Source organism: Peromyscus maniculatus, chromosome 9 (assembly GCF_049852395.1).
Source record: "Peromyscus maniculatus bairdii isolate BWxNUB_F1_BW_parent chromosome 9, HU_Pman_BW_mat_3.1, whole genome shotgun sequence".
Taxonomy (NCBI): Eukaryota; Metazoa; Chordata; class Mammalia; order Rodentia; family Cricetidae; genus Peromyscus; species Peromyscus maniculatus.
The window spans coordinates 9,030,261-9,054,479 of NC_134860.1; the positions used below are offsets into that span (position 1 = coordinate 9,030,261).

Here is a 24,219-nt window from a genome sequence, read left to right on the forward strand (position 1 = left end):
TCTTAGGGTTCCATTGACAAAACACCCGGTAGCTTCTTTGAGCCTTGGTGTAGTTCAGCCGGTTATTCTGGGTCCGGGTTGCTTCTCACAGACATTATTGCAGCATCAGCCCCAGGCCCCAGAGCCTGGGCCAGGGCTCGTTCCTGCAGGCATGCAGGGAAGCCAAGGAGTGTTTTCTGTGCCTGCATCTGATGAGAATTTAAGTTTATGTTTGTCACTGGCTTCCCCTCTAAGTGGCTGCCAGTGGAGTCGGCAGTGGGCTGAACATGGCAGTTGTGTGAGGAGTTAGAAGCTCTGCCAGGGAACACCAGGCACTTTAGCTTTATGTGGCTGCAGCTGTGACTATTACATGTGTGGATTTTTTTAAATGAGAGAATGGAGAACATGAAAAAGTTATTCTTTTCTGAAAAACGTAGATATGGACCATTTATTGCCAGTTTTTAGTACTACTGCATGTGCCTTTTGTTACTGTCAGATAAAAGTCAGCCGTAATTCAGACAGTATACAAATTGATGGTCAAGTTTTTATTTCTGTTTGGGTGCTGGAGATTGAATTGAGAGCCTTGGCATTCTAAGAATGTGCTTTGCCTCTGAGCTACATCCCTAGTCCGTGGCAAAAAAATTTAGTTTAGGTATCTGAAGGATAGGTGTTCTTCCTTGGTCACACCATTGATAATAATTAGCTGTACACCCATTTGATCAACTGTCATAGTTTTCGCTGATGTACATTCCTTCTCATAGTTCTGTGAAACTGTTGAGGGCTATTGTATTACTGCATATGATTGCATTGTATTACTGCATATGATTGCATTGTATTACTGCATATAGATTGTGTGGAAGTGCATATTGCTTCTGCTTCTTCTCGAACTAGTGGTAGTTCCCGTCACAGAGTGAGTGTGGTGATTTCAACAAGCATGCATGATGATATACAATTCTGTTTTAGTTAAGAACATAGATTCTCACTCGTGTGTGGACTGCTTTGCATGTGGCACCCTCAGTCAGTCCTTCACACAGCCCAGTGAAGCAGACGTCACTTCTTTCTAAGGCTCTTTGGGGACACTTAGTTGCAAGGTTAAGTTTCTTGTTGAGGGTTAAGGGTGCCTGTCATGGTTGGATCTGGATTGCTCTCCGGAAGTTCATGCATTGAGAAGCTTGATGTCTATAGCAATGCTCAGAGGTGGGGTTTTGGGGTAGCTCTGGCCTCACCCATACATTCACCTATTGATGGTCATGATTTGATGGGTTATTGAGAGGAACCTAGGAGGTGAGGCCTAGTTGAAGGGAATAAGCTATACCTTGCTCCCACTTCCTCCCTGTCTTTTCTCTGCTTCCTGGCTGCCTTCACTATGAGATGAGTAACTTTGCCTCACCTCATGCTCCCTGCCGCCATGCCTTTCCCAGAAACATTGGAGCTACATGACCATGAATTGAAATAAGTCTCCCTCTTCTACATTGATTTTCTGTTTGTTTGTTTGTTTGTTTGTTTTGTTTTTTCACACAGTGACAGAAAGGTGACTGATGTGGCTAATAAATGCAGCAGGGTTTGCTTCTAGCCAGTCTGTACCCAGACTGTGGGGTCTGGGCTTCTGTCCCCACGCAGGATATTCATAGCACAGTTAGCCCCTTCACATTTGCTGGCCAGACAGATTGCTCAGCCTGCCAGGCTGCAGAACAAGCGGGATTCTAGAGGTCATGCTAAGAAGGGCCCCCTTCAGACGATTCTTGGGCTGGTGGCGTGGCTTAGGAAGTAGAAGTGCTTGCAGCAGCCTGACCGGCTGTGTTTGATCCTACAGAGAAGCGGAAGGAGAGAGCCCACTAGTGAAAGTTGTCATCCGACCCCTGCTCGCACACCACAGCGCATGTGTATCGACACTTACATGTCCACATGCAGAATAAGGGAAGGCTCTGGGCAGCACCACACATGGAAAGCTATGCTGCTTTCTCTCTCTCTCTTTTTTTTTTTTTTTTTTTTTTTTTTTTTGAAGAACTGCTGTGGAACTTGGCGAACCCCCACGCCATGTCAGACAAGCACCCTGTCACTACGCAGCATCTTTGTTTCTATCTCTAGGTGGCTTCAGCTCTCCTACCTTTCCTGGGTGTGCCCTGTCCTTGTGGGTACTCCTCAGGTGGTGATCCCCAAGCCGCACAAGGAGGTATTGCTGTCTGTAGCCTGAGCCACACGTGCATGAGGTCATATTTTCTGTCTTTTAGATTCTTCTCGGGCTATTTGTCTTCACAGTGGTTCAGGTGCTTGTTGACCGTAATGATTTATTATCCCCACCACCTTTACTCATTCTTTGGCCAAACTGAATGAGCGTTAAGGGCTTTCATCTTTCTTTATGAAGCGGAAAGCTCTGGGATGTAATCATTTCTGTGGTGGCTTCTGTGGTTTCCTAGGTGCCGAGTTCTGTGGCAACATGATGCCTGTATATTTTAGGACAGAGAGAGGAAGGCAGGAGGAGGAGAAGCAGTCTTGTCAGTGCGGGATGATGTGGTGGGAAATGTAACAGCCACAGACATCGAGTGGTGGAGTCGAAGGGAAGAGCTGTCATCTGTGAGGGAAACGCACTGTGTAATACGGAAAAGCCGGTGTTCATCTTGTTGTGCCAAATGCTCAAGCCAGGACCTCTGGGATTTCTATTTCCCTCCTTGCCAAGTTATTGAAGAACAATGCTAGATGAAGTCTCCTCGAGTGCGGTGGTAGCTTTGGTGGCTCTTGGAGTGTCACCTTGCCCACAGAGTTTGCTGAGTAGAGGCATCTTTATAGATGTTTGATGCCTGGGATTATCTCATTACCTGAAACTGGCTGTGCATCAGGAGAATGACTACATCTCTCCAGCATGTTCTCTGGACATCCCTGCTCATGAGCTAACATTTTTACTGGAGGATTGTCCTGTCCTGAGTCTACCATCATGGCTTGACTTGTCTGTAGTCTCCTCCTCTGAGACTTGGACCCCAGTCACCTTCATGATAGGCAAGAATAGTCACGGTACTCCTGAGGAGGACACGTGCTAGCCTGGCTAGCAGCATGGACCCCCTTGCAGGAGGCCAGCAAGAGGTCTGGATAATGACCAGCTGTGTCTCTAGGTATTGTCAGATTGCCCTGGGTGGGGGGAGGGACACAGTTGTCCCTGTTGAGAGCCACCGCAGTACACCATGGCACTAACCTAAAGTTGTACATGACACAAACATGGAGAAGAGCAGACTGTGTGGCCACCTAGAGAACTCACTGGGTCAGTTGCATGGAAGTGATTCTTAGGGAAGAAAAGTAATACAGGCGAAGAAGAGCAGGTCTTTGGAAGTGTTTATGTAAAGAAGGACCACAGTTGTGCGTAGGTGTGTGACAGCTGTTTCTCTGGGCTTGGCTGGATAGTGCCTCTTCTGTTGGCTGCTCTTCCCTGGAAACTGCTGACAGGACTTTGTTGTTCTTTTTGCTAAGTGCTCACTGCAGAGAACAATTCCACATCACCATCTAGCGCTTTTTTTTTTTTTTTTAAAGATTTATTTATTTACTTATTACATACACAGAAGAGGGCACCAGATCTCATTACAGGTGGTTTTGAGCCACCATGTGGGTGCTGGGAATTGAACTCAGGACCTCTGGAAGAGCAGTCAGTGCTCTTAACCTCTGAGCCATCTCTCCAGCCCCCCATCTAGCGCTTTCTTACTGAGCACAAATATTAGTTACTTTGAAGAGCTGAAGTTTTGAAGGATGTGCTTTACCATCTGCTAGCAGCTTCCTGGGTGGGTTGCCCACCACTCCGGCCTGGCCTCTGTGCAGCTTTTGTGATTAGCCGCTCACATTCTCTTTGCCTTCCTTCCCTCAGACGGTCTCCGCTCCTCTTGCATAGGCCGTGGAAGTTAGATGCAGTTCCAGGCGTTGATCAGCCCACGCTGCATTCCATGTCTGCCGCGCTGTGACAGAGTGCCAGCTGTGTGCATGCTAAGAAAGTCACGCTTTTAAAAAATAATGGAACCCAAGGTTATTTACAGTTACTTACTTTTTTTTAAATTGTTTTTCTTTTTGCTCACAACATCAGAGTTCATTCTGGTTATGGGAATGTACAATTAGCCTAGTTAATGGCCGCAACCTCTGTAAAGAGCTGTGGTGTGTTGCAGGACCTTTATAGCTTGCACAGACATGGCATCATGCTTCTGAAATACAGATGTTCATCTTTTTAAAAACTGATCTGATTAACACATTCTGAGTGGTATGATTGTCAGTATAATGGCACCTTTGATCTTCTTCAGTTGAGTAACTAGAAAAAATACCAGATACAGCAATTTTGAACGAAAGTTTATTTTCTTTTCAAAATAGTATGTTTTTATCCTGTGACTATTATTTTTAGCAGAGAAATACTAGTTCTAAATAAAATATGCTCTTGTTAAACTGTATTACCATTTGGAAATACTCATTTATATTGAAAATTTCCTGAGTGTTCTAGGGCGAAGGTCATGGATCTTAGAAGCTAGTAGAGAAGTCTCCCCGTAGGGTATGCTGAAGAGGAGTAAGTGGTTTTTGATAATGAAATGAGAGATACAGGGATCTTTCTAGAGGAGCTGTAATCATTCTGGTAAGAACTGACTTGAGGAGACAGGAAGGAGAGTCGGTTTTCCTGGATGGTTCGTGTTGGGTAGTGATGGCCGCGGAGGCCGGAGAGGCCACCCTGATTTGCCCATTCCTTCCCAGTGCGTAATCTAGAGCTGTCTATTTTAATCTACCTTACAGTCAAGATAATGGAAATGTGATTTCTTTTTCACTGTAGGAGATGGAATAAACTGAGGCTGCAGGACAAAGAGAAACGCCTGAAGCTTGAAGAGGATTCTGAGGAGAGCGATGCCGAATTCGATGAGGGTTTCAAAGTGCCAGGTTTTCTGTTCAAAAAGCTCTTTAAGTATGTGCCATTTGTGCTGTCCTCTGTCTGTCACTGAGCCATTGTGTACAAATTAACATTTAGAAATTACACAGTAGTTACCTGTGGGCCCTTAAGGTACTTGCAGCAATTTATTGCAAATCCAGACACTGTCAAATGAAATTTTAGCCACATGCTGTTCATTAAAATTAGATGATAATAAATTGACTAAGGTGCGCATTGGGTATGTTTGTAAACTGATGAATCTGTGTGGACTTGTCTCAGCAGGCTAAACGCAACACATTCAAAAGCCTCTGCACCAAATTATGTTTTTACTCTTAGTAATTTTAAGGCATCAAACCTCTCATTTTAAAAATTAGATTAATTTATTTAAGAAGACTTTTATATTAAAATCACAAGAGGAGTTCTATATATTAAAATCAAACCTTGGGGAGGATTTTTGCTTTTCGTTTTCACCTCTGTTTGGAAATAAAAATTATTGATTGTTTTCTGAGGATCTCATATCATACCTACGGGTATAATATTTTTGAGCTGACCAAATGTGCATCTAAATATTTTATGTGGATGTCTTTCTGCATAATGTCAAAAGATAAGACATAGACAACACCTCGAGTTTTAAGTTGCTCTTGGAAGCTGATTTAAGTTCTGTGTGTAAATGGCCAAGTGCCGTGACTACTGGATGCTGCATGATAGATTATGCTTGGTCTGTGTGGCTGGGCAGGACTCCTATGGTGGATGTAAATGCTGAGGGGCATTTTCAGTCTCCTCTGGCCGATCTACTTAACAAGATGCTTTAGGAAAATTTCCTTAGAGGTGTGAGGAAGTTGAGCCACCAAATAGCTTCTTTCCTTTCCCACCATCAGCTCATAGAGCAGGATGCAAACTTCTTTCTATGAGATGACAAAGCTTAATGTCCTTTATAGATTCAGCTGCCAGCCATGCCCTTAACTTAGGGAAGTTATCACTTAAAAATAGCATGCTCTTCCTGTTTCCTCTCAAAGAGCTTTCTTCTGTGTGTGTGGCGTGTGTATGTATATGTACATGACAAGCACTGTACTACTGAGTGACATTACCAGGCAAGATCAAGACCTACAAATAATCTTTATTTATTTCATTATTGTGCCAGGGAGGTGGAATCCAGGGTTTTGCTCATAGTGGGCAAGAAGTGCTCTACCACTCACCCCCCCCCCCATATTATAGTTTTATGTTATAATTTTAATTTCTCTTTGCATTGGAAGACATTTGGGTGGGGGAATTAAGAGTAGTTATTTTATTCCATTAAACACAGTAAAACATATCCGAACTGAGCTGACGTGGCTGGGTGGCCTGACTAGATTAGAGGAAGAACCACATAGAAGGCAAAACCTCCATCTCTGATCGTTTCTGCAGAGAAGTCAGTTCATAGCCCAGAAAGGCAAATAGTTTGTTTATTGCTACTCCCCAATGAAAATTAACTGGAGAAAGAAAAATAAACATGACATTTATTGGCAACTCTTTTTATTTTCTCTGAAGTAATTGTTTATTAAGGAACAAGTAAAATAGTGTCCATGTTGCACTAGCAAAAAGTAATACCCAGATTATAGGTTAGGCTGATATAACAAGGACAGGCCTCTTCTGTGTGTTCAGTGAGTGATCTAGTAAATGTCCTCGGGAGTCAGGCTGGATGCTCAGTTTTGTATAAGTCAGATCTTGTAACAAAGACGTCTCACAGGTCACAGAACCAAACTGCTTTATTGAGTGGATGTAAGAGTCACTGTGTTGGCTCGTAACTTCACTAGAGTTGATAAAAATCCATGCTTGTTAGTGTTTTAAGTTTGCCTTAATTACACCTTTCTGGAAAGTATTCTGTTTTAAATCTACAAAAATAATTTAAAATACTTTACAAATGTTATTAGATTTCATATCTTCTTTTGTCAGAAAAAGGAGAACTAAGAGAATCCCTGTTTTTAAAAAGTTTATTTTACGTGTATGGATATTTTGCCTACATACATGTATGTGTGTCATGTGCATTAGTGCCCCCAGAGGCCAGAGGAGGGCGCCAGGTGCACTGGAACTGGCATTCCAGCCGGTGGTGAGCTGCTGTGTCGGTGCTGGAAACCGAACCCAGGTCCTCCGCAGAGCAGCAGGTGCTCCTCACTGCTGAGCCGCTCTCCAGCCTCACATCGCTACCATTTCTAATGGGGAAACTTTACCCAAGCCAGTTTACTTTTGAGTTGTGAATATATTTTTATTCTATTTACTACACTCAGTGGAACTGAATTAATGGGGTGTAGTTGTACCCCAGGGAGTCAGGAGGCACCGTTTTCCATTTAAGTGCTATTTTCTGCAAGATAATGTTTAACTTCTAAATTTCAGTTTTGAAAGTTTGCCCAGCAAATGTATCCGTCTGTATAATTTAACAGCCTCACGACAAACTTCCATTTGTTTTGACCTTACCTTCCACCAAACTAGTAAATGCAGTCTTGGGTAAGTGTGACAATGCCAAGATCCACCATTATCTGTGGTTATTTTCTGATGCTTTGTCCCACGGGGATGAGAGTTTAGTAATTTCCTTACTGTTGTCCAGCAACTTAAAAGACTACTTCACTTTCTAAAGAGTAAACTTTATATGCCTCTCAAAGATTGAAACACTGGACTCTGCATCCCGTTTTCACCTGAACTGTGGAGTTGTTTGTAGTGTTTACTCTCCAGAGTGGAAAGCAGTAAAACCCAGGGCATGTACTAGTTCGGGGGAGCCAGAGCCCAGGCCTGTCGTTCCCTGCTGACCAGGGTGCTGGGTGCTCGGTGCTCCTCCGTTACCTGTTTTCAGCTGAAGTCTGAGGGCCCGTTGTGGTTGGGTGGCGAGAGCCAGCTGCCTTGCCCAGCCTTTGTACAGTCTTTGCTGTTGAGATCCAGTCCTTGGGCTGCCTCATAAGTCTTTCTCCTTGTGTGATCGCTGTAGGACTTCTCACCTTTTTAAGTGTATGGTTCTGTACCCTGTGAGAACCCTTGGAGTTTTAGGGTAGGAGATGTCAAAACACGTAGCCCACTGTTGCTGATATCCAGGGTCACGTGGACTCCAGTGTCCAGTTCTCTTCCAGATTCTTTCTGAGAGACCCCAAACTGATAAGTATTCCTTTCATAAACCCCAAGTTGCTGATTCCCAAATTTTTTCCATTTTAATTAAATATGGGCTCTAAGGAAAAGGAGTGTTGGCCCGGTGTTGGATGGATTGATTTCAGGGTGGTCACTAGGAGGTCCAGGGCCTGCTGGGAGCTGCTCCATGGCTTCTCTGCTTTGGCAGGAGAGGGCTGGTAGCTACAGTCCAGTCTGTTTTGTTTTATTTTCGTTATTTTTAATTTTTATTCTTTGGAGACAGGGATGTAGCTCAGGGTGGCTTGAAAACCTCTTGCCTTAGCCTCTTGTGTGTTGGGATTATAGGTGTGTAGAGCCAGTTCAGACACCAGATTTTCTTCCAAGTCAGGGCTGTCTCAGCTTTGGCACTTGACATTTTGGGCCAAATTGTTTTCTGTAGTGACTGACCACAGCATTAGAGAATGAACAGCATCTCTGGCTTTGGCCTATTAGATCCTAGTTCTTCTTTCCCACTTGAAAAAACAAGGTCTGTAGACATTGCCAAATGCCCAGGGAGCGGGTTATCCCTGGTTCAGGGCCGCTGTGCTGGATTATCTCCAAAGTGGGATCCTTTGGAGGCACACTGTGGCTTTCCAGTTTGCTTGTGTTCTTGTTTGTGTGTCACTCCCTCCCCTCCCCCCTCCCCTTCCCCTGTCCCCTCCCTCCCCTCCCCTCCCCTCCTTCCTCCCCTCCCCTCCTTCCTCCCCTCCTCTCCTCTCACGTCCTCCTTTCCTGAGCCTTTACTTCCTGCCTATAAAATATACCATGAACCCTCTCTGTCCAGGTTGACTGGGAGGCCTGTCTACCTGGGCCAGAGCCTCCCTGCAAATAGGGCTCTTGAGTGGGAGCCATTATTCTCTAGGGCATGCCATGCGTTTACAGAGCTTGTCTTTCTCTTCAAATTAATCAATCTTATTTTCATACCACATTGGGTTTTGATATTTAATCCTTTTATCCAAAGTGTGTATTCAATGTATTTATTATAATTAGCCAAACTAATAAGCAGGAAACATCCCAAAGTTTTTCTTATCCTGTGAGCAGTGGATGTTACCACCTGGAGTCGTACTGTTAAAGTTGACTTACAGAATCCCGAGAGTAAGTTAACTGTGGCACATCTACTGAAAGGACATTAATAACAGACCAGGAGCTGAGGTCCACAGTGAGATGACTCATCTCTCTGTCCTCACCCATCTCCACCCCCTCGATTCCTCCTTTCCTTCTTTCAAAACACATCTAGAACTCCTGGAATTCTCCTGCCTCAGCCTCCCACATGCTGAGATTATGGATAGGCACTACCATACTTGTCTCAGAAGATTTTAAGTAGGCAGAGCAGATACCAAGTAGTGAATTCTGGGGCAGTCAATCAGGAATAGTAACCCTCCTGTCTCTTGGGGTAGCCCTGTGGCCATGGTGTTTCCTTCAGGTGGGTTTTCCTTTAAGTCATTTACTTTGGCATATAATCTTCATTCCAGTCCATGGTATCAGCTCGTTATTGACTACTGAAAATATTTTTGCTTTATTACTTTACAAACAAACAAACAAAAACCCTTAGAGATTGATAGAGTGATTGGTGAAGAAAGGAAAATACCAGCTGCATATTTTCCTTTTTTTGAGAGAGAGAGATAGGTGAGGGAGATATTTCTTTTTTCTTTTTTGCATTCCTTATTTAAAATTCTAATAGCCCCGATCTTGTTATCTTTGATAAAATCCTTGAATTAATTTGTGCTTTAAAACATTAAAAGACCTCTTACATTGTTTGGCTTTTATAAACAGTTATTTTTTACATCTGTGAGTCACACTAATTTTAAGAACAGCCCTATTACTCATACTTGTTTATGGCCTTAAAATTTAATTTAATTTTCCCTATAAAAAGATAATATGTCTACAAAGTGACTTTACAACTGTGTAAGCTATAAATTGTGGTGTTCTCTGCCCTGTTTTTTTGATGCTATTTAGATGAAAGTATCACTTCTGTTTTGTAGAAAAACTTAGGGAACTTTATATACTTAGAATATTTGAGATTCTTATTTTACAGAAAGTGAATTAAAGCTAGTAAGTTTATGCTTGTTTATCAAGCTATATCTAATGTTGTAAAAGAAATAAAATAGTCCTTAATTATCCCATCTATCAGTTTAATTACAAATGTGTTAACATTCTATAACAAAAAATTACGATTTTTTTTATGCCTAACTGATCAAAAATGTATGACCTTATAAATATAATAATCATATAAAACACGCATCCAGCATGTTTCTCTGACTGGTACTAGAACCTAACCAAATGATTAATTCATGAGTACTTTCTGTTACACTCTGTATCACCCACCATTTGCTGTTTTCTCTTTTCTTGTGTTTGTTGTAGGTATCAGCAGACAGGTGTTAGGTGGCTGTGGGAATTGCACTGCCAGCAGGCAGGAGGAATTCTGGGAGATGAAATGGGATTGGGCAAGACCATCCAGATAATTGCCTTCTTGGCAGGTCTGAGCTACAGCAAGATCAGGACTCGCGGTTCAAATTACAGGCAAGTGCTCCTCTGCAGACTGTCAGTCTGTGGCGCTCAATTAATATTTCATCAGATGTATTGCTGTGGAGGAGGGTCTTGTGAATTATTGATGACATTTCAATTACAATATTCCTTTAATTCTTTTAGTGGGGGACATCAAAGGAAAAATTTTACGAGACAATGGAGCTGTAGGGCAGGAGAAATTAAACATGTAACACTTGTAATGAATTCCAGGCGTTGATGCTTCATTTTGCAGATGGGCCCCACTAGATATTTTGGGTCAATACGATGTCTAAGGTTAGCTCTTGCAAATGGATTGTTTACAAACTCAATTATGTTAATATCAATAGTTTACACAATATGGAATTTTAAATTAGACATAATACCTTTAGTCCCATTTATTAAATTTTACATTAAAATATTTGTTCTGGCAGAAGACCAGGTGAGCATTACAGTCAGTACGAGTCTGCTCATGGGCAAAGTTGGAGCTTTGAAGAAGCCGTTCTCTATGGTTCCTTTAGAGTCTGTGTGCATGATAGCTTTTAGAGGCATACTCACTCTTTTGGAGTGAAGTTTCTTAGTCCTCTCCCAAGGTCAACACCATCGTGACTTCCTGAAAGCATAGGGAGTAATTTTAGTCTTTTTCTGCTCATTTTGTAATACACTGTTAAAGTATTAGTATTTTAAAAGAATAAATGTTTAATCTGTTTGGAGGTAGCAATGAAATGTTTGTTCTTCGTAGTCAAGAGTTGTGAGTATGGCCTTGTTTAAATTGTAAATTAGCTTCATGGAAATCTATATTGGTAAAAATGTTGCTAGATAAGTTACGTAGGATGTTCCATCTTGGACACACGTGAACCAAGAGCTCCCTACCTTTCAGTAGGTTTATCTAATGCATAGCAGTGATGGAGTTACCAAGTGGTTCTGTGTCCTATGATTTGAGGCACCCATTGTATACAGTTTGGAGATGTCTTTGAAATAGTGTTGATGTGTTCAAAGTCAACTGCAGAACATGACTGCCCACATTCTAAGGAACTGACACAAAAATGTGCGGTAGGGAGGGAGCATGTGTGGACCGTAAGCTCCTGACTGAAGGCTGCTGCTGAGGCTCGCAAACATCCTGCTTTGTCTGCATTTGTCACTCTTTCTTCGAAGTCTTTCACTCTTTGTCAGTTATCAGGTCAACACTTGTGAGGAGTGTTTCAAGTTTTCAGAGTTTTTAAGAAAAGATTTAGTGTGTGTGTGTGTGTGTGTGTGTGTGTGTGTGTGCGCGCGCGCGCGCGCGCGTGCGCGCGCCCCTATGTGTTGTGTTGGGGGTATGTGCATATGACCGCAGGTGCCTATGAAGTCCAGAAGAGTGTGTTGCCTCCACTGGAGCTAGAGTCATAGGTTGTGAGCCATGTGAGTGGGTGCTGGGAACAGAACTCAGGTCCTCTGTAAAAGCAGTGTGTGCTTTTAACCACTGAGCCATCTCTCACCCCTAGATATTTTTGAAAGCCCCTTGTAGGAGGAGGAAATATGTTCAAAAGAATTTTAGAAACCAAGCGTTGTGGTGGTGTTATGGAGAAGCTGTATTGAAGCAGGAGAATTTCTGTAGCTATCAGAATACTTCTTCAGATGTAGGATAGATTTTGCCTGGAAACACGAAAATATTCTAGCCTAAGAAAAAAGTCAGCTGAAAATGGGCACCTGAGGTTTTCCTATCTGTGACTGTCTGTCATTTAGTATTTAAAAATGACCTTTTCTGTCCCCAGTGGGTGTGGTCTCCTCAGCTCTTGAGGTTTCTGGTAACTAGAATGCCCTGACTGTCCCAGATGTTTCTAGGGCTTTCTCTCCTTAAATGATTTCTGCAGTTTTCTTATTTGCCCCTTCTTTCTCCTCTTCCTGTCCCGTTGTCCTGAACCTTGTGTGGAGTCTTAACATTCCGGGCGTGGGAGACTCGACTCATCCCTGCAGTGCAGTTTTGATCTAGAAATTAAAACATGTCCTCTTGAGTGGTGGCAGTCCTGTGAGGGGTGAAGTTAGGGCTTGTAACGAGCATCAGCTGCAATCAATTAGCTATCAGTGCTCATAGTCTCTTTCCATAATGAAATAGTGTGGCATATTGGACTGGCGCCCGGATCGTCTTTATTAAAATAGTATCGGTGGAACTGGCTTCTGAGAATGTGGCAATGTATCGGCCAAACTGCAGGGCTGACTGAGGAGGGTGTGCTGAGGGGCTCCGTAAGGAATGATGTAGCATGTCTTTCTGTACTAGGTGAACTTAGGTCTTAAAGAACAATCGTCCTCAGAGCAACAGGACCATCTGTGTAAGCTGGTATTGCATTGTTAGCTGTGCATTTTTTCTTTTTTTCAAATAATTCTTGCAAGCTAGAGATGATGGAGTCCTCATTGGAGGTGGTGACCTAGTTTTAAGGTCTGTGGACATTGTGAAACTGCAAGTCTCTGTGATATCAAGAAACTTGTGGTAAAAGCAGTTTGTTGTGTCAATTTATGTTTTGATGGAGGTTGAAGAACTGCTTTTAGAAGAGGGAGAGAAGAAGCACATTACATGGATGAGAACGTGAAAATGGCAGCTGTGTTCCCAGTTCCCAGTGGATACACTGGCTTTTCACTTGACCATTCTTATAGGGATGGGCCCTCTGGTTTTATAATGGAGAAGATGTAAATGATTTACCTCTCATATTTCAGTTAATATTTGACTTGATTGTCATTTAATTAATTTCTATTGAAGAGTTAGTGTTCTAAAAAAGCTAACAAACCTTGGAAGGTAAATGTTACAATTTGTAATTCCCAGTAAGTTCTAGGCTATAACTAGTAGGCTTCCCACTCATAAGTTGAGTATTTGTCCATGGAGCTATTGACTTGTCCTAAATTCATTAAGTAATCAATGATAATCAAAGATGAAAGGAGCTATAGTATGTTTGGTGATTGATGCTAATCACTCTGGTACATTTAGCCCTTTTGTATCATCTCACTGGTGTTGAGGCTGGGAAAGTGGTGCACTTGCCTGCTAATGGGTTTGATTGCCCCCTTCTCTGGTCCAGGAAAAGTCTGCCTCGGCTATTCTAACCTCCCTGCTATTCTAACAGAGGGGGATGATAGAAATTAAAGGACACAGTAATGCCAGGGAGCAGTTCAGCTGGGATTAAACAGTCATCTTAAGTGACAAGTATGTTCTGGACATAGCAGTTTATAGACGGTCTGTTATGAAGGAGAGAAAAGCGTGCAGCCTGAAAAGGCATATATGTATGTACATTCAAGCTCATTTCAAAGTGAGCTTGTTTTAGACTGCTTTAGACAGCTGTTGATTGGCTGTTTCCTAATCCATGCCGAGTGCGTATGGATGACAACTCCTTTTTATTCTCACTGGAGGATATGAAGAAGCTGGCACGTTTAATCCTTTTAAGAAGGATTGCTGCCATGGAAGGGGCCAGGGGCCAGGGCAGTCCTGCTCTCCCAAGGGTGAGTAAGACACCCCCTGGGCCCTGCCTCTGGTGACAGCATGGCTTGGTGGGGAGGGTTGAGTTTGTTATGACCTCTGGATTCTCGGATCCAACCTTGAGGGCCAGGGGACAATGAGCACATACAACAGGAGGCGAAGGGTTCACAAGTGGACAGAAGCATTCCATCGTGTTGGAGTGCAGGGGCAAAGCTGGTAGTTGGTCTGGTCTTACTTTTCCACCTGACCAATTTTCTTTCAGTTATATAGATGATTTTTGAAATTTCATGTTCTGTGTGGTTCACATTGAAATTTTAAACATTTTAAGTTTAGGAATCATTTCCTAAGCTATAAGAAGAAAACAAAAATTATGCATGTCTTTCCAACTTAAAAATAATGCCTTTCACATTTCCTTCAGTCTTTAAATGCATGTTGTTGTGTTCATCCTTTACATGCCGTGGGCTAGGCCCTGAGGTCAGACCGCAGAGACTGTCCAGACTTCTAAAGAGCTGAAGAGGAGCGCTGTATGTCATAGCAGGGTTAGCATGGGTGCATCAAGGAAGGCTCATCTACCTGTCTGGAGAGGAAGGGCAGCTCTAGCAGGGGTGAGGCGGTGAGGGAAGGGAGAAGAGGGAAGGGTCTAGAAGACAGAGTGTGTGCTACATAGGTAGGGCCTGAGGACAGTGCAAGCTGGCAGAGTTCAGGGTCAGGTGCTAACGGTGTCAGGAGTAAGACAGGGGAGGCAGGAGCCAGAGCTGCATGGCCTCATGGCCGGGCCAAGGTGTAGATGCTGTTCCAAGAGCAGTGTGCAGCCATGGAGGCCCTGAGGGAGGACCTGGGACATCCAGATTTTACTTCCAGAAAGTGCCAGAAGATGCCAGAACATAGATGAGATGATAGTTGCTACAACTGGAATGGTGACACTGCACAGGGAGGTGATGGTGACCTGTAGACTGAGGAGGTAAAAGGGATGTGAGTTTATACAGGTGTCTTACGGTGGGAAGCAAGAGGATTGATCAGAGAACAAAACGGACTTCTGGTTCACTGCCCTGAAGATGACAGTTCTGTCCTTTGGATTGGAAAGCCACGAGGGAGGGGTGGCATGTGGGGACGTCACTATTGATTTTTGACTTGTGTTTCATCTTAAGCACTAAATAGCATCCATACACACACAGGATAGAGCAAGAAAATGGCTCCCCTAACCTGGGGTGCGGGTTCTTCCTGAGTCAGGCAGTTCTCCTGCAGGAGTTTCAGGGCATGCTGTGCTGTTGGGCTGTGGATGGATGGGATCCCCACTTCATGGCAACCAGTGCTTAGGACCCCATAAAATAAATCTCTCTGGGAGCCAGAGTTCCGTCTGCTCCCAGTGAGGCTGAAGGAAGCAAGGCAGGAGAGAGGAAGACCATGTGGACCAGTGCCGCCTCCTGCCTCCCACTGCCCGGGTGTGAGGAAACTGCAGTGATCTGTAAGGCTTTGTTATTTAAGTTTATTATAGCATTTTCAAAGGCTATTAAATAATTCTCAAAAACTGAAAATTTTAATGGTTATCTGGTATTCTGTCTCAATAAGCCCTTTTATTATTAGTATTTACTAAGTGACACCATTGTAAACATTTCACAGATGTTAGCTGTCTTAACATCTAACAGGAGGGAGAAAACGTTTTGCTGTGTGTTCTTTGTTTGTCCCTGTACTATAAATGTTGAGTTCCAAGTGTGTCATCTACTGCTGTTAATTCCTGCATCCACTAAGTAATGAACAGATTCATACAGACTCTAGTTACCATGAACCTCGGCAGCTTTTCTCCTTAAAGAAAGCATCAGTACATTTTAATAGATTGTTTTCTTTTTTGAGCCACTCAGGGGTTTTGGTTTTGGCTGTTGGTCACTTTCTCCACTGTCTTTCATGGTTGTGTTTTCTTGGACTTTTGGGTGCAGGTTCGAGGGACTGGGCCCCACTCTAATTGTTTGCCCAACGACAGTGATGCATCAGTGGGTGAAAGAATTCCACACGTGGTGGCCTCCATTCCGAGTGGCAATTCTGCACGAAACAGGCTCCTATGCCCACAAAAAGGTAACGTTACAGTGCTTGACTATTTGGCTTTTTTTGAATCATGCATTTCTCAAATGCATCCACATATGTTTGTTTCATCTTAGTTTATTTAATTATTGACTTGAAGTTCCATGTCATCAAATAGATATGAACAAAGGCTTTCTTGTTTATTAGTCTAAGTAGTGGTGTGATGTTTTGATCCAACAAAACATAGCTGGGCACAGACAGGGACCACAAGGCTGATTGTGTGCACAGGATCACCAATCAGTTGTCTACATGACAGTTGACTGGAGGGACTTTTGTCAAACTGTCTGAGAAAAGTAACATACAGATTGAGCATCCCTAATCAGAAATCTAAAATGTTCTAAAATCTGAAACTCTGAGCAATGAAACTACAACTGGAGAGTCCATACCTGACTCATGTGACACCGTGAAAATACAGGTACACCAGAATCTTTGTATTAAAAACTGCCGGCAGGTAACCTGTAGAAGATTTGTATGGGATGTAATGAATTTTGTGTTTAGGCTGGGCTCTGTCTCCAAGGTACCTTAGCACATATATGCAGACATTCCAAAATCTGACATACCCCTGGTCCCAATGCATCCTGAGTAAGAAATATTTACCCTTGATTGATAAAATGCATCTGTAATTATGCTTTTTAAACATGTTTCTGATGCAGAAAAGAAAGCCTGCTACTTTGAGACTTTCCTAGATACAGATAGTTTAATTTTCTTACGTGGTCCTCCTGGATCACAGTGTAGTGACATTGAAGGGATTTCTTTTACCATTTATTAAAAAACAAAACTCGTGGACAAATATCAAAGATTAAAAACCTGAGGCGAATCACAAGCGACTGTGAATATACCCGCCACTGCTTGCCTCCGGCTCCAAGAGCAAGCGACACTTTCTTGCCCCGCCTATTCTCTGGGCTCAGCTCCTGAACGAGCTCCCCAGCACCACAAACCATGGGCCTGGAGGTTTCTCCTCCCTGAGAGACACTGCAGCCACAGAACTCCTGGGCCTCTGTAATTTTGCTCTGTGTTCTTCTTTTTTCCTGCAAATCCATGCACTCAGGATTTTGGCTAAGCAGAGTTTTTGATAGAAGTGGATCAGAAATATCTATGGTGGAGTCTCTCAGATGAGCTGAGTTGGAATCTCGCTTACTGCAGTCAACTGTCTTTGCCCAGGATTTTAGAAGATAAGTAGGGAACAAATTGAGTTGAGAGAATTGGGAAAATAGAGCGAGTGCTGTGATTGAAAAGAAATGATTTTTAGCAGTATGAAAACAGAAATGGTTAAGTTGTTTTTCTAGTCCAACCTTCAGCTGCTAACTGGTTTCACCCATGTGAAACATTTCTCATTCTGCTTTAATTTTCCTGTTGTTTGACATCTCTTAATGTCGTATGTTGCAAACGTATAAAGAGCGGTCTTCATGTATACCACATGTATTGACTAACTAGTGGAAACATAATTGACAGTGAGCCTGTTGGAGAAACTTGGGTCCCTTACCTGTCTGGTGGCAGAACATCATTAGGGATGATGTTCACCTTGGCTCACACTAGTTGCAGCTTCTTTGCTGGTTTCATTTGTGGTGGTGTGTGTTTTTTGAAATAGAGTCTTGTTTTGTAGCCTTGGCTGGCTTGAACCTGTGACCTTCCTGCTTTCCCTCCTTCATGCTGAGGTTTTTCCGGCTAAGGGAGTTTTACCCACATTCATGGGCATGCACATGGCTGTTACTCTTCTTCTTTTTTCATTGTTTTTCATTACAGTTCATTGTTTTTCATTACAGTTTATGGTTCTCTCTCTTTTTTTTTTTTCTGATAGAAAACAATTGTAGATGAGTTGGTAAATATTTATTTGTGGAACAACTATAAATGTTGTATTCCAGGTGTTTCATATTGTTAGGTCTCAGGAAAAAAGCGGCTATGATGTTTTTAATTAACCTTGAAAAGCTAACTCTTTTCTTGGGAAAGAACATCCATGGAAGATAATGAAAGAAGGCAGTTTGTGGTACTTATCCCGACAACGCACAGTGGGTGGTGGCGTCATTAGCGCTGTGCTGAAAAGCTTATTTAACGATTAAGGAGCTTCCTTTCAGTTTGCTGGAAGATGTGTAATGAGAGATTGCCTGTATTCAGGAATAACTGTCACTGTCTCCCACCTTCTCCTGACAGGTAGGACTAGTGATTTTGTGGACATTTTAGATTGAAAGACCCCCGGCTGAGATCTTTCTCCGGGAGAGACCCCAAACCCAAGGAACACACCGAAACCACAGATCAGATGCAAAAGCAAGAGGGTTTATTTAGACCAGGTACCTGGGGCGAAGTCTCTTGGAGGACTTGCGCCCTTTCCTAGGGCAAGGGGGACTTTTTATGGGATCCCAGGGGCAGAGGCGCGGTTACAGAAGCGAGAAGCATAGTTACAGGGTCCCTATTGGTTGTTTCAAAGAAGGCCAGGGTGAACTTGGGGTCATATGTGTGTGGCTGATTTGGCCTTGTCCAGGCCAGCTGCTTATTCCTCAAGGCCAGGGGCCCGCCATAAAATATCAACTGTCTTACTCCCAAGGCCGCTGACCCAATTATCCCCTATCTTAGGCCCGATGGCTGGCCATAGTTATCTTTGTCAAGGCCGGGTAGCTGGCTATGGCTGTGAACTCCTGTTTTTTTGATTCCTTTAGAATGGCGTTTCTTAGGCTAAGTTATGGGGGGGGGGCATTTTATTGGCCCAAAGCCCCATGTCCTCATAATGGAGCGGGGGTCTTTCATTCCCCCATTTTCTTTTGTACCAAATGAAATCTTTCATTTTAGGATGGAGAATAAGGGGTTAACTCTATCTTTGACTGTCTGAGCCTCTGATATTGTTGGGTTAGGATCAAAGCCTGGGCAACAGAAACCTTATCCTTGATGAATTGCACCAATCTGTTGAGGATGTATGACCCAAACAATAAAATGAGCAGGAGGACGATTAGGGGGCCCATAATGGTGGAGACAAGGGTCGTAAACCATGGTGACCTTTGGAACTATCTTTTAAATCATTTTTGTTGAGCATGGCTACTTGGAGCTGTCTGAATTGGCCGGTCTCTATAAGGGCTGCAGTCTTGTATCTACCCCAGCAGCTATTCCGCTCATGGTAATTTTTTCCAGTAACAGGGCCAGCGTCAGGGAAACAGGCTCTCTGGTGATGTCCCTCCTTATGTCAGGAGGACTATTAGGGGGATCAAGGGGACCCCCGGGTGAGTCTTATCTTTAGTGGGTTTGGAGAGCATTGAACTAGATGTCTCGGTGCCCTCAGCCTCGTCGGGTTCCTTGGCAGCCTTTATATGTGACGTGTGGACCCAAGCCGCTGTCCCGTCAACCTCAGCTCTAGGTTCCTGGATTGATGGCGTCGGACCCAGACAGAGTCCCCAATCTTGAATGGGTGAGGCACCACCGGGCGGTTCAGTTGCTCCCGGCAGGCAGGGGTTTTTACACCGTCTTTTGTATCAGTTGGAGGGCTAGTGGCAAAAGAGGAGATATCAGAGTAAAGGAAATTTACAATTGGTGGGGGAGCCCCATACATGATCTCGAACGGGGTTAGGCCATGAGGCCCAGGAGTGTTCCGGGCTCGGTAAAGGGCTAGGGGGAGTAGGAGCACCCAATCTCTAGTGCCAGTTGCAAGCGTTAATTTGGTTAAAGTCTCCTTAATGGTTTTATTTGTACGTTTTACCTGTCCTGAGCTCTGGGGGCTGTATGCACAATGAAGTTTCCAATCGATCCCCAGTAGCCTGGCCACCTCCTGACTTACCTGGGAGACGAAGGCGGGCCCATTGTCTGACCCCAATATCTGGGGTATTCCATACCTGGGAAAGATGTCATCTAGGAGTTTTTTGGTTACCATGTTAGCGGTCTCCTTCTTGGTAGGGAAGGCCTCTGTCCATCTATGATGTAAGCTTGTCGCTCGGAGCTCCATTTCGCCCCCATTTTCTTTTGTTAGTTCCTGGTCCTCCGGGCTTCCGCCATCCGGAGGGCCTGGGTCAGCGCGATCAGCTCTGTCTTTTGGGCCGATGTTCCAGGTGGCTGTGGTGAGGTCCAAACTATCTCCGATTCGGTGGTGACGGCTGCTCCGGCCCTCCGTTCTTTTTTTTGGAGGAAGCTGCTCCCATCCGTGAGCCAGGCAGCAGGGTCGCGGGGTTGAGGGAGACAACTGGTCTGAACATCACTCGGTCTGGGGGCTGCTGGACCAGAGCTTTTACCGCATGGGAGGATAACACAGTTAATGGCTGTCCCAAAGTCAGTTTTCCTGCATCCTTGAGCAAAACAGCAATAGCGGCTACCCCGCGCAGACAGGGGGCCGGGCCATCCTGCAGCTACCAGGCTTTTATGGCCCCAGTCTCTGTACCAACATTCCTTTTGCAAAGCCTGAGTTCTCGTCCACGAACAGTTTAAAGGGCTAGGACTTGTAGGGGGGTCCCTTTGGGTCCTGTCCAGATGCCAGCTGAACCTTTTTCTCGGTGGTCCTTTGATACCTCCTGTTACCTGTGGCCCCCTGGACCAAAGCTGTGCGGTCACTGAGAGAGCCTCCGGTATGGGTCAGGACTGAATGTTGAGCCCCGGTGTCCACTAGGAAGGTCACTGGCTGCCCCCCCATCTTGAGAGTTAGCCTGGGCTGGGGGGGGCGCTCCTGGCCTTGACCTCCCCAATCCTCCAGATTGAGGACCCTTGGCTTAGGTCTCCGAGACCCTTGAGGCTTTTTTTGATCAGTCACGAGCCCAATGTCCTCTCTGTTTACAGTAAGCACTTTGTCTTTGTCAAGCAGTGTCCTTTTTTGATCTCCCGTCCTAACTTCCTAACTCCCTCTCTGACCTGTCCCTGAGACATTACAGTGGCCAGGACTTTTTTGTTTGTTTTTCCTCTCCCTCCGTGTCTCTCTAAGTCTTTTTTTAAAAACGCGCTGCCGGCGTCTCTTTCTGGTAACCTGAGCCCAATCGGTAGGGGGTCTAGAGTCCCTGGAGACCCGCTAAGAGCAACTGGCTATAGAGATGTAGGTGTTCCCTACCTTCGCTGCTTTGTCCCGCCTTCCTCCTAGGCGACCGGCAATTGGGGAGGAAGCAGGAACTCATCCTCCGCTGTTTGGGGGCCGCTGCAGGAGCCGCCGGTCCCTCCGGCGCTGTCGGGGGGGGGGGGGGGCTGAGGGGAAGAGAAACGGCTTAACCCATGGGGGAGGTTCTGTTGTCAGGAGTCTCCACATGGCAATGTATGGGACCTGGTCCGGGTGGCCATGGGGACTGGAAGCAAAAACTTTTCCCTCCACCTGTGAAATAAGACTGAGGTTAAAGGTTCCCTGACGAGGTCATCTTACATTTATTTATTTATTTTTTTTTTTGATTACGACTCCTTCGTTGTTGGCTCGTGTCTTTACGTCTGACCAGTGTTTAAGCATGAGGCTCAAGGGGGTGGTGACAGTCTGTCCTATGGCTGTTTCTAGGAGGAGAACGGTTAAACAGAAAACAAGGAACAACAGACCAATACAAATAACACTAACACGCGCTGCGCGGCTTCGGTTCCAAACCGAAAGCAAAACCTCAGAAGGAGACTGCGAGGGTCCAACCCCCTCTTCTCCAACCAGCACAACGTATCCCTCTGATACGTGAGTGGCCCCAAAAAACCGTGCCCCAGAGGGCAATACAGACCGTGCCTCAGAAGGCACTACAGACCGTGCCTCAGAGGGCACTTCAGACCGTGCCTCAGAGGGCACTTCAGACCGTGCCTCAGAAGGCACTACAGATTCCCGTGGAATTCCTTCCAGGATTTCAGATTTCCCTAGGACGTCTCCTAGGGTTCAGTGGCGAAGTCCAGACCCGTCGGTCCCCCCCTTTCAGATCCACTGACACAGACAGATTATCAGACGCAGGCGCGGAGACAAACAAACAACATTTAACACTCAGACAAACAGACAACCCTCAGACTGGACAGGGATGACATAAATCAAGGCCGGCCGGCTTACCTCCTGATGGTGGGTCGGTGGTTCCAGGGAGGGGTCTCAATCCCCGTACGGGCCACCAAATGAAAGACCCCCGGCTGAGATCTTTCTCCGGGAGAGACCCCAAACCCAAGGAACACACCGAAACCACAGATCAGATGCAAAAGCAAGAGGGTTTATTTAGACCAGGTACCTGGGGCGAAGTCTCTTGGAGGACTTGCGCCCTTTCCTAGGGCAAGGGGGACTTTTTATGGGATCCCAGGGGCAGAGGCGCGGTTACAGAAGCGAGAAGCATAGTTACAGGGTCCCTATTGGTTGTTTCAAAGAAGGCCAGGGTGAACTTGGGGTCATATGTGTGTGGCTGATTTGGCCTTGTCCAGGCCAGCTGCTTATTCCTCAAGGCCAGGGGCCCGCCATAAAATATCAACTGTCTTACTCCCAAGGCCGCTGACCCAATTATCCCCTATCTTAGGCCCGATGGCTGGCCATAGTTATCTTTGTCAAGGCCGGGTAGCTGGCTATGGCTGTGAACTCCTGTTTTTTTGATTCCTTTAGAATGGCGTTTCTTAGGCTAAGTTATGGGGGGGGGGGGCATTTTATTGGCCCAAAGCCCCATGTCCTCATAATGGAGCGGGGGTCTTTCAAGATAATCCAGAGTTTTGTCTCATTTTGATCGACTCATGCCACCAGAGTCCTAGGAATGGAAAAACAAAAACCAAACACCCATCTCCTAAAGTTTCATGAGGATAAGATTTGTTTACCACAGCAAGGTTTGAGCTGCACACCTGCTGTCATGGAATTGAAATTGATTGTTTACTTGGCTTCTCTGAGCCTGGTGATGATTTTATGAAGGTGTATTGGGTTGATGTACGTGCATGAAGAACATTGTGTGTTCCCTGATAACAGTTACTCAGTTATTTTCTAGATAGTAACATAGCATATCTCAGGCTTTGATCTTAGTGGTTGCAAAAGATGGCTCTGCAGACCATTCAGTATACATTCTAGATAGGAAAGTTCAGACCTTTCTTATCAAAAATGTTCACGGCCAATGTCTGGATCTTTTTTCTCATGGCCTACATGGAAAGAATGAATTAGAATGTTACCATTCTTTTTGGAAAATACAAGGTTAGGGATGGTTCAGAAGCAAACTGCAGCTGTATTTGGCCATCGGATGAAACTCTGACTGGCATTCTTTAAAAAGACTTGCAATCTGGACCACGAGCCAGACCCTAGATTTAAAAAGTGGGAAGGGAGGCTGATGAGATAGTTTAGTGGGTAGAATGTGTCCATACAGGGTTAGTGATCGGGGTCCATCCCTGGACCTTACAAGGTGGCAGGAGAAAACCGACTCCAGAGAGGTATCCTCTTACTGCTGCATGCACGCTGTGGCAACACATTCAACTGTATAGACAGAAAGACATACAGACAGACACACACACACACATACACATTCATATAATGAGACCACTAACTGTGCAAAGAGAGAGAGAAATCAAAGGGACACATGAGAATGGAAAGAGTGGCCATGTGCCCCTTCAAGCATCCTGAACATTTCAGACCCCTTCCAAGTACACGATTATAGAGCAAAGCGTGGTGTTTCCTATGAACTTCAGAGTTGCTATAGCACCTGATACGAAAAGCCACAGATGCTCGGTTGGGTCTGTGAGCTATACTGTAAAATTACGTTGCCGGAGCCCTTTTTCTTCATTGTCAGCACAAATCCTTGTTTATTAAAGATTTAGCTTGAAGGAAATTTTAATTAATTACAGGTGCAGTAAATCCTGCCTGGGAAGCTGCCGCCCCGTGTTTACTGTGAATGGCCTTCATGTGCCTGTGCTGCACTGTTCTCCCCGCTGCCTGACAGTGTGATTTATGGCTGTTGTTTCTACCAGTCCACTGTTTGCCCTCTAGGAGGGATTGGTCTCCTGAGCCTCCATAATAACGGCAGCACTTCCTCAGACATCTTTTAATGACAACAGCACTACATTCAGTAAGTCAGGCTAATTGCAGATGTACCCTATTAATTGCAAAAACTAGGAGAGGTTACATATTTTACAAGCTTTTAATTTGAAACCGCCCGAGATGATTTGTCTTAAGTGTTTGGATGGAGACGTCCATAATATTCAACAATTCACCATTATTGAAACTCCAGTCCAGGCGGTTGTAGAATTCTGAGATTGAATCAGGTGAACATCAGTAGTCATAAATGGATTGTTACCCAGTGGAGAGTGTGTTTTCATTGTGGACATTTTGTACACCTTGTTCTTTCTGTAAAGCATC

The 24,219-nt window shown here is 44.6% G+C and overlaps 1 protein-coding gene and 1 long non-coding RNA gene across 2 annotated transcripts in view; one reads left to right on the forward strand and one right to left on the reverse strand.

Annotated features, from left to right (window-relative positions):
* Ercc6 (ERCC excision repair 6, chromatin remodeling factor) overlaps positions 1–24,219 on the forward strand; it is an 84,626-nt gene that overhangs the window by 28,109 nt on the left and 32,298 nt on the right. The window contains exons 6-8 of the mRNA XM_006976723.4: positions 4,766–4,894; positions 10,349–10,507; positions 15,866–16,001. Of these exons, the coding sequence (XP_006976785.1) occupies positions 4,766–4,894; positions 10,349–10,507; positions 15,866–16,001 (424 nt within the window). The remainder of the gene's footprint in view (positions 1–4,765; positions 4,895–10,348; positions 10,508–15,865; positions 16,002–24,219) is intronic.
* LOC143267257 (uncharacterized) lies at positions 18,258–22,576 on the reverse strand. Its single transcript, XR_013042207.1, has 2 exons — positions 21,016–22,576; positions 18,258–20,205 (listed from the first exon to the last, which is right to left on the reverse strand). It is a non-coding gene; the product is annotated as an uncharacterized LOC143267257 (long non-coding RNA).